Source organism: Amblyraja radiata, chromosome 5 (assembly GCF_010909765.2).
Source record: "Amblyraja radiata isolate CabotCenter1 chromosome 5, sAmbRad1.1.pri, whole genome shotgun sequence".
NCBI classification, from domain to species: Eukaryota; Metazoa; Chordata; class Chondrichthyes; order Rajiformes; family Rajidae; genus Amblyraja; species Amblyraja radiata.
In genome coordinates this window covers 4675595-4685019 of record NC_045960.1, presented here as the reverse complement: position 1 = coordinate 4685019, position 9425 = coordinate 4675595, and the positions used below count along the sequence as shown (strand labels likewise).

At 45.0% G+C, this 9425-nt stretch overlaps 1 protein-coding gene across 2 annotated transcripts in view; it reads right to left on the bottom strand.

Annotated features, from left to right (window-relative positions):
• Positions 1 to 3210: 3210 nt before the first annotated feature.
• tmem87b (transmembrane protein 87B) overlaps positions 3211 to 9425 on the bottom strand; it is a 53416-nt gene continuing 47201 nt past the window's right edge. For both annotated transcript variants that reach the window (XM_033020528.1, XM_033020529.1), the window contains exons 19-21: positions 7245 to 7294; positions 5067 to 5097; positions 3211 to 4302 (exon numbers count right to left, since the gene is read on the bottom strand). In XM_033020528.1, the coding sequence (XP_032876419.1) occupies positions 4261 to 4302; positions 5067 to 5097; positions 7245 to 7294 (123 nt within the window). In that variant the 3' untranslated portion in view covers positions 3211 to 4260. The remainder of the gene's footprint in view (positions 4303 to 5066; positions 5098 to 7244; positions 7295 to 9425) is intronic.

Here is a 9425-nt window from a genome sequence, read left to right as displayed (position 1 = left end):
GAGCACTCAAGAGTCTCTGGAGGCCATCAAGTCTCATGGGATCAGAACAATGAAGCCTGCTGTTAAGTACCCATTATCCTCTCTCATCTGATGAAGCCATGCTATTTCATGTTCACACACCAAAGTGGAGAACTTACACAATGTATGCTGGGTGATAAACTTGGACACAAAGTGCTGGAGTAACTCAGGGCTCAGGCAGCGTCTCTGGAGAACATGGATAGGTGACGCTTTGGGTCGGGACCCTTCTTCAGACCCACGTTCCACTCGAAAGTTCACCTATCCATGTTCTTCAGAGATGCTGCCTGACCCGCTGAGTGTCTCCAGCACTTTGTATCCTTTGTGTCAACCAGCATCTGCAGTTCCTCGTTTCTACAGGTGGACTTCAATGTTTGACACCTCGCGTGGCTCGGTCACATCACTTTCCACCAACCACTGAACAATATAACCGTTAGATAGGGTCCAAGTCGAGAGAGAAATCTGTATAGGCACAAAATGCTCGAGTAACTCAGCGGGTCAGGCAACATCTCTGGTGATGTTTCGGGTCGAGACCCTTCTTCAGTCTGTATGACCCCTTTAGCCCACCTGACATAGCTATACATGCCCGTGACGGCCCAGACAGGCGTGACCTCTGTGCAGGGCTTCAGGAGCACCAACCCCACCCCACACAATGATGATACTCGTGATCACATCTGCACCAGTACCTTCAGCTGGTCCAGCAGCTCAAAGTGGGCAGAATTATCCTCCATCAGAATCTGCAACCAACGTTCCTCAGTCAACCAAAGAGAGGCACAAATACCTGGAGTAACTCAGCGGGTCAGGCAGCATCTCTGGAGCACATGGATAGGTGACGTTTCACATAGTGCTGGAGTAACTCAGCGGGTCAGGCAGCATCCCTGGAGCACATGGATAGGTGACGTTTCACATAGTGCTGGAGTAACTCAGCGGGTCAGGCAGCATCCCTGGAGAACATGGATAGGTCATGCTTCACAGAGTGCTGGAGTAACTCAGCGGGTCAGGTAGCATCTCTGGAGAACATGGTTAGGTCATGCTTCACAGAGTGCTGGAGTAACTCAGTGGGTCAGGCAGCATCCCTGGAGAACGTGGATAGGTGACGTTTCACAGAGTGCTGGAGTAACTCAGCGGGTCAGGCAGCATCTGTGGAGAACATGGATAGGTGGCGTTTCACAGAGTGCTGGAGTAACTCAGCGGGTCAGGCAGCATCCCTGGAGCACATGGATAGGTGACGTTTCACAGAGTGCTGGAGTAACTCAGTGGGTCAGGCAGCATCTCTGGAGAACATGGATAGGTCATGCTTCACAGAGTGCTGGAGTAACTCAGCAGGTCAGGTAGCATCTCTGGAGAACATGGATAGGTCATGCTTCACAGAGTGCTGGAGTAACTCAGCGGGTCAGGCAGCATCCCTGGAGAACATGGATAGGTGACGCTTCGGGTCAGGACCCTTATTCAGATGCTGGTTCCGACCCAAAAGGTCACCATGTTCTCCAGAGATGCTGCCTGATCCGCTGAGTTACTCCTGCACTTTGTGTCCTTTTGTGTAAACCAGCATCTGCAGTTTCTACTGGTGGACTTCAACGTTTTACACCTAGAGTGACTTGGTCGCATTGCTGTTCATCAACAAGATAGCTGTCAGATGGGGTTCAAGTCGAGAGAGGCGAGAGAGAAATCCATATACAGACACAGGATGTTGGGCAACATCTCTGGACGAAAAGAATAGGTGATGTTTCAGATCGAGATCCTTCTTCAGACCAAGTCAGGGGAGAGGGAAACAAGGTATGAACTGGTTCAGAACAAATCAGAGCCGGCATTGATGATTTACTGTTACCCCAGCATTTTGTGTCTAATTACCAGTAACCTAGTGCTCCAAGAACCAGATCACATCACCTCTCCACTGGATACAAAGTGCTGGAATAACTCAATGGGTTGACTACGAGATGCTACCTGACCATGAGTTATTCCAGCACTGTGTCTTTTTTTTGTAAACTAGCACCTGCAATTCCTTGTAGAATTGCTGCTTTACAGCACCAGAGACCAGAGTTCGATCCCGACTATGGGTGCTGTCTGTTGGGAGTTTGTACGTTCTCCCCATGACCACGTGGGTTTGCTCAGAGATCTTCGCTTTCCTCCCACACTCCAAAGACGTAGAGATTTGTAGGTTAATTGGTTTGGTATAAATGTAAATTGTGCCTAGTGTGTGTCGGATAGTGCTAAGGCGGTTCACTATTCGGTGCAGATTCGATGGGCCGAAGGAGCTGTTTTCTCGCTGTAACTCTAAACTAAACTAACTGTGCGAACAGAGCTGCTTCCAAAGTTGGTCGCACACCTACAGGTAGTGCCCAAAACGTAATTAAAAGGCAAGGCCTGTACAACTTTTAGGAATACGTTCAACATCCGCAGCAACACGGTGCATTGGAGTTTCAAAGTACTCTACCACTGAGTGAAAACAGAAGGTAACTATTCGCTATTGAGGCTTTTTTTGCTGAATGAGGGAAGGTACAAAATGGATGACAGGAAAAATAACAGCCTTCGGAAATCCAAAACCTCCTCAATGATCAAAGGGCCACTTTGACCAACGCTCAATAACACAGTGACGGTAACATCACTCTACAAATTTAAAACTTACACAGAATTGTAGATGTACATTTTAAAGATATTCCAAGCACTGGTTTACTAGATTTACTAGAATGTTGCCTGGGTTTCAACAATTAAGTTACAGAGAAAGGTTGAATAAGTTAGGTCTTTATTCTCTGGAGCGCAGAAGGTTAAGGGGGGACTTGATAGAGGTCTTTAAAATGATGAGAGGGATAGACAGAGTTGATGTGGATCAGCTTTTCCCTTTGAGAATAGGGAAGATTCAAACAAGAGGACATGACTTCAGAATTAAGGGACAGAAGTTTAGGGGTAACATGAGGGGGAACTTCTTTACTCAGAGAGTGGTAGCGGTGTGGAATGAGCTTCCAGTGGAAGTGGTGGCGGCAGGTTCGTTGGTATAATTTAAAAATAAATTGGATAGGCATATGGATGAGAAGGGAATGGAGGGTTATGGTATGAGTGCAGGCAGGTGGGACTAAGGGAAAATAATTGTTCGGCACGGACTTGTAGGGCCGAGATGGCCTGTTTCTGTGCTGTAATTGTTATATGGTTATATGGTTTAATGGAACACCCACTCATTTTCAACATGGGACACAAGGACATTAAAATATATATATTTTTAATTATCTTAGTTTGGAAGGCACCAAAAAGCAAACTGACAAGTGCTATACTGCTGCTACCCCTGCAAGAGCAACATGTGCACAAGGCCACCAGATGAACCGACCACCTAATTTGCTCAGTAAAGTCTGGTGAATCCAGTATCAAAGCACCTAATAGCATTTTTTAATATATACACTGATCCTTCAAATGAATGTTCCAGAAAGAAATTTGATAAATTAAAGAAAAACATATAAGGTACAATGTTATCAATCATAATTGACAAAATATTTTTTTACAAACATCACTTAAGGGATCTGGCTCTCTCAATAACTGAAAGACTAACTTGGATATTCATGACACAATTATTTTCAGATGACCACTGTATTAAATGGAATGTATAGTCAATATAATACAGAGATTCACTTTTCAGGTGCAGAGTCTAGAGTCAGTCATCTCTTGTGAGGTGGTCAAAACCTTTTCTTTACAAAAATAAAAGATTCCAGTGTTCCAACAGCAATATGCATTAAACCATAATATAATGTCTACGACTAAAATAAAGGAAACTGTTTTAGAATTTATTCCTACAGTATATTGTGCAAATACTCTTAGGAATAGACAGTGCCCACAGAGCAGATGTATGAAATTAAAACTTTCATAGACTGTGGACAGAGCTTTAAGTTATCCCTAACAAAAAAAATCCACATCTGCACCAAATCGTATAGCCCTCTAGTACATGAAGGGAGAGGGAACGAGGAATAAGGGGAAATTGAAGACTCCGATTACTTCAATAGAGAATTGAAGCAAAGCTTGCTTACAGTCCCTCATGTTGGATTTCCTTTTGCACAATTTTCCATCTCAGTCTCACATGAAAGAGTGAGCATTGCACATGAAGTAAAGGACCACTTGGTGCCTTCTCCGCTGGCCCATTGATTACTCCAGTAATCTGTGTCACGTCTCCCTTCACTGGCCTGTCTGTTTGCTGTGCAGAGGTTTGGTCAAGCACTCCAGACTGAGTTTGACAGGAAAATACGCTCGCGTTCCACACCATCTTCACTCCATCTTGGATATTTCATATTTGATCGTCATTATTTCCTAGTTTGGAAAGAGAGCCAAATATTAGTTTTCTTCTTCCTTCAAAAAGGTGCCGCCCCTATGTTTTTGCCTTTTTCTCTACAATTACTACCATCCTATTGCATAACAAGAGTTAACTATGGATCCCTGATTCATCTTCATCTTTTTCTGATTGAAACATACAGACTGGAAGCAGGCCCTTCGGCCCACTGAGTCCACGCCGACCTTCGATCACCCGTTCACACTAGTTCTGTGTTATCCCACTTTTGAATCCACAAGGGGCAATTTACAGAAGCCAATCAACCTACAAACCCGCACCTGGAGCCCCTGGAGGAAACCCATGTGGTCACAGGGAAAACGTGCAAACTCCACACAGACAGCACCCATGGTTAAGATTGAACCCAAGTCTCCGACGCTGTGAGGCTGTAGTTCTACTGTGCTGCTCTCAAAGAAGTTGAGACAGGCTCTTGCTTATGTGCAGAACGCTTTGTGGTGTTACAAGCCCAGGAAATAAAGGACTTGCCTTACACTGTACAAACAGTGCCGTGAATGATCTGCAGAAAATACCGCTAAGTATTTTGTAACCAGACCAACCTACCCAAGCAGCAAGTTCAAATGACTCGTGCATTGCATAATTACCATGCTACCCACAGCTGAGCATTTACCGTGGGCTGCACTGTGCATTTCAACAACAGACCAGATGCCAATTGAGCAATTTAATGACCCAGGAGAGCGAAGCAACAACTGACTAGATCTAATGAATCCTCGAGGGGGTGTGTACTTACTTCATCTGAATCCAGCAACAAAGGAAGTGCACTGAAACAGAAAAAGTTGTGTCAGCTTTTGGCAATGATCCTCATCAATGGCAATGAGCAACGACACATTCGGCATCAGACACGCGCGACAGCTCTCTCTCTCCAAGCCCCAACACTCACCCTGGCCCAGGTCCCACCTTCCCTTTAAGCATTGGCTTCACGAGAACATTTATTATAATGCTGTGCAACCTCTTTTTTGAAAAAGTGAATTTAAAGCAGACGTGTGAGGCTGGTTTTACTTTTACACGGAGGGTGGTGGTGGGTATTGTCAGGGATGGTGGAAGACACAGTAGTGGCGTTTAAGCAGCTTCTAGACAGACACGTGGACATGCAAGGAATGGAGGAATAGGAACCACGTGCAGGAAGAGGAGACAGGTACATGGATAGGACAGGTTTCGAGGGGTATGGGCCAAATGCAGGCAGGTGGGACTAGTGTAGATGGGGCATCTTCCTAGGTGTGGGCCTGCACTCTGCTTGAAATGCTATGAAATTGAATGTGGTGGCCCGCGCTCTGCTTGAAATGCTATGAAATTGAATGTGGTGGCCTGCACTCTGCTAGAAATGCTATGAAATTGAATGTGGTGGCCTGCACTCTGCTTGAAATGCTATGAAATTGAATGTGGTGGCCTGCACTCTGCTTGAAATGCTATGAAATTGAATGTGGTGGCCTGCACTCTGCTTGAAATGCTATGAAATTGAATGTGGTGGCCTGCACTCTGCTTGAAATGCAATTTCAAGGAATAGCCGTGAGTGAACTGTCAGCCAACCAGCCGTGAGTGACTGAGCTGCCAGCCCACCAGGCCTGAGTGACTGAGCTGCCAGCCCACCAGGCCTGAGTTGCCAGCCCAAGAATCCATTAGGCCCACAATGTCCATACTAGCCCTCTGGAAACCAGTCCATTCGGCCCACTATACCCATAGTAGCACTCCAGAAAGCCCCCCCCCCCCCCCCCCCCCCACTGGCCACCAATATTGGAATTGGTGGAGGTGGAATATTGCGTTGGGGGACCAGCCCTCCCGTGTGAACATGGGACCCAACGGGTCCCACTTAGTCCAGTGATTCTATAAATGTTACTTTTATTGATTAAAATCAAAACATTACGTATAACGTTTCCATGTTGCATGACTGACTATTAGTTTATCTTCGCGATGTGTTCTGCACAGATCATAAGTAGCCACAAAAAGCTGGAGTAACTCAGCGGGACAGGCAGCATCTCTTGAGAGAAGGAATGGGTGACGTTGCGGGTCAAGACCGTTCTTCAGGCTGACAATTATCTCCAGAGATGCTGCCTGTTACACCAGTATTTTGTGTCTATCTTCGGTTTAAACCAGCATCTGCAGTTACTTCCTACACACAAGGTTAAAAGTGATAGATGCAGAAATAAGCCTTCTTTCCCTCTCAACCCCAACCTCCTGCCTTCTCCCCATAACCTCTAACACCCGTACTAATCAAAGATCTATCTATCTCTGCCGTAAAAATATCCATTGATGTGTTGGCCAAAGGGCCTGTTCTTGCGCTGTACTATTCTAAGCATATTGGGGTATGAATGACTATCCAATAGTCCAGAAACCTGCTGATCTGGCACAACGAGAATCCTCAGCATGCTAGACTAACAGCATATTTGAAGTATATTGCAACTACATGGCAAGTTCGAGCTGAAAAGATTTGGCCTTTCAAGCCGACTAAGTTAAATTGAGTAGAAAGCAAGATTGTATTCAAACAATCAAATGTATTGTGAGAAAATGAACATGGACGGGTGGGAGAACACAAGATCACTGTCATGAGATGGTGGATGGGGAGAATAACATCTGCGTCTGTGCAGCAAATATCTGTGTTAGTGCTTCTGATAAGGAAGATGAAATCAAATTAACAATTCAAGCTTTGATCCAATGTGCTATTGAATTACATTAAATGATTCATTTCAATCAACTGATAGCTTTGGTCACAATTGCACTTTGTGTTTGGTTAATGCCACTGAGAATGGGCGGAGGGCGAGTCTGAGTAACAACTGGCGTGTTGCCACAAGGAAATGACAGCGTGCACAGCTGAGAGGGGCAAAGTACTAAACATTTAATAGAATACAAACAATCAAAAGATTAGATTACATAGAATAATGTGGAGTGGGTAGAATAAAATGCTGATACGTACACATCTGTTATCGAAGGAATGTTGTCTTCCACCCACTTTAAATCTTCATCCTATTAATAATAAAACAAACCACATTTCAGGTGTAGGTTTAAGGTTTTATTGTCACATGTACCGACGTACCATGACAAGCTTTATTTTGCATGCTATCCAAACGCATCAGAATACCATAAATAGATACAATCAGTTCAAACTCAAGTACAATACATAGAGCAAGGGGAGAGTGCAGACTATCAGGTGGTGTAGCGGTAGAGTTGCTGCCTCACAGCACTAGAGACCCAGGTTCAATCCTGACTAAGGGTGCTGTCTGTACAGTGTTTGTACGTTCTCCCTGTGACCCGAATGGGTTTTCTCTAGGTGCTCTGGTTTCCTCCCACACTCTAAGGAGGTTTGAGTTTGTAGGTTAATTGGCTTCAGTAAAAATTGTTCCTAGTGTATAGCATTCAGGGATCGCGGGTAGGCCGAAGGGTCTGTTTTTGTGCTGTATCCCTAAACTAAACTAATATAGCTCTCAGCATTGTAGCACATCAGTTACTTAGACAATGTCCAATGTCCTCAAGAGGTGCATCGGACAGTGCCCCAGCTTATGGAAGGGCCGTTCAGAAGCCTGATAATTTGAGTGGGGTGGGTGGGGTGGGGTGGGGGAAGAAGCTGTTCCCGAGTCTGGTGGTGCGTGCTTTCAAGATTCTATACCTTCTGCCGGATAGGAGCAGGGAGGAGGAGGGATGACCGGATTGGGAAATGTTTTGAAAAGGGAATGAAAAGAAATGCAGAAGAAAAACATCCGCAAATGCTGGAAATCCAAAATCAGAATCAGTGTTTTAAGGAGCATCTGTGAGAAGAGGAACAGTTAGCAATTCTAGTTGATGATCTTACATCAAAAGGAGAAAATATGAGTATTCTACTTTGAGAGAATAGACAATAGACAATAGGTGCAGGAGGAGGCCATTCGGCCCTTCGAACAATTCACTGTGATCATCCACAATCAGTACCCCGTTCCTGCCTTCTCACCATATCCCTTGACTCGGCTATCTTTAAGAGCCCTATCTAGCTCTCTTGAAAGCATCCAGAGAATTGGCCTCCACCGCCTTCTGAGGCACAGAATTCCACAGATTTACAACTCTCTGGGTGAAAAAGTTTTTCCTCGTCTCCGTTCTAAATGGTCTACCCCTTATTCTTAAACTGTGGCCCCTGGTTCTGGACTCCCCCAACATCGGGAACATTTCTTAATTGTTGGAAGGAACAAAAGGAATATTTGTGTTGAAGTTTCGACCAAGAAAGTGAGAGGATGCGTTGTGGCTTGTTTATGGTGGCTGAGCTGTTTGGGGAGGTATAAATGGAGCAGAGAATGAAAAGCAATGTTGGAGATTGAAAACACCATTGACATGAGGCTCACCAGCCTATAATTCCCTGGATTCTCCACTTCCCTTCTGACAAAAAAGACCATTAGCGACTCTCTAGTTCTCTGGGACTTTGTCTGTGGCCAGAGAAGATGCAAAGTTCTTCATCAAGGCTCTTGTCTCTCTCAATATCCTGGAAGAGATCCCATCAGGCACTGGAGATTTCCTCCTCAATTTCAATCTGCCCTTGTATATCGGTATTCTCCACACTGATCTCATTGCCCTCCATGTCCTTCCCTTTGGTGAAAATAGATACAGAGTACGCTACTGGTACCTTGCCCAGGCAAAATTGGTAAGCTGTGGAATTTATTGCTACAAACGGCTGTGGAGGCCAAGTAAGTGGGCATTTTTAAAACAGAAATTGATAGATTCTTGATTAGTCAAGATGTTAGAGGTTATGGGGAGAAGGCAGGAGAATGGGGTTGAGCGGGAACAATAGAACAGCCATGATAGAATGATCAGGCTTCCCAGTTGTTATCAGGCAACCGAATCATCCTTCCACAACCAGAGAGCAGTGCTGAACTACTATCTACCTCATTGGTGACCCTCGGACTATCCTTGAACAGATTTTGCTGGCTTTACCTTGCACTGAATGTTTTTCCCTTATCATTTAGTTTAGTTTAGAGATACAGCGATACAGAGCGGAAACAGGCCCTTCAGCCCATTGGGTCCGTGCCGACCAGCGATCCCTGCACATTAACACTATCCTACACCCACTAGGGACAACTTTACATTTACCAAGCCAATTAACCTGTACGTCTTTGGAATGTGGGAGTAAACCGAA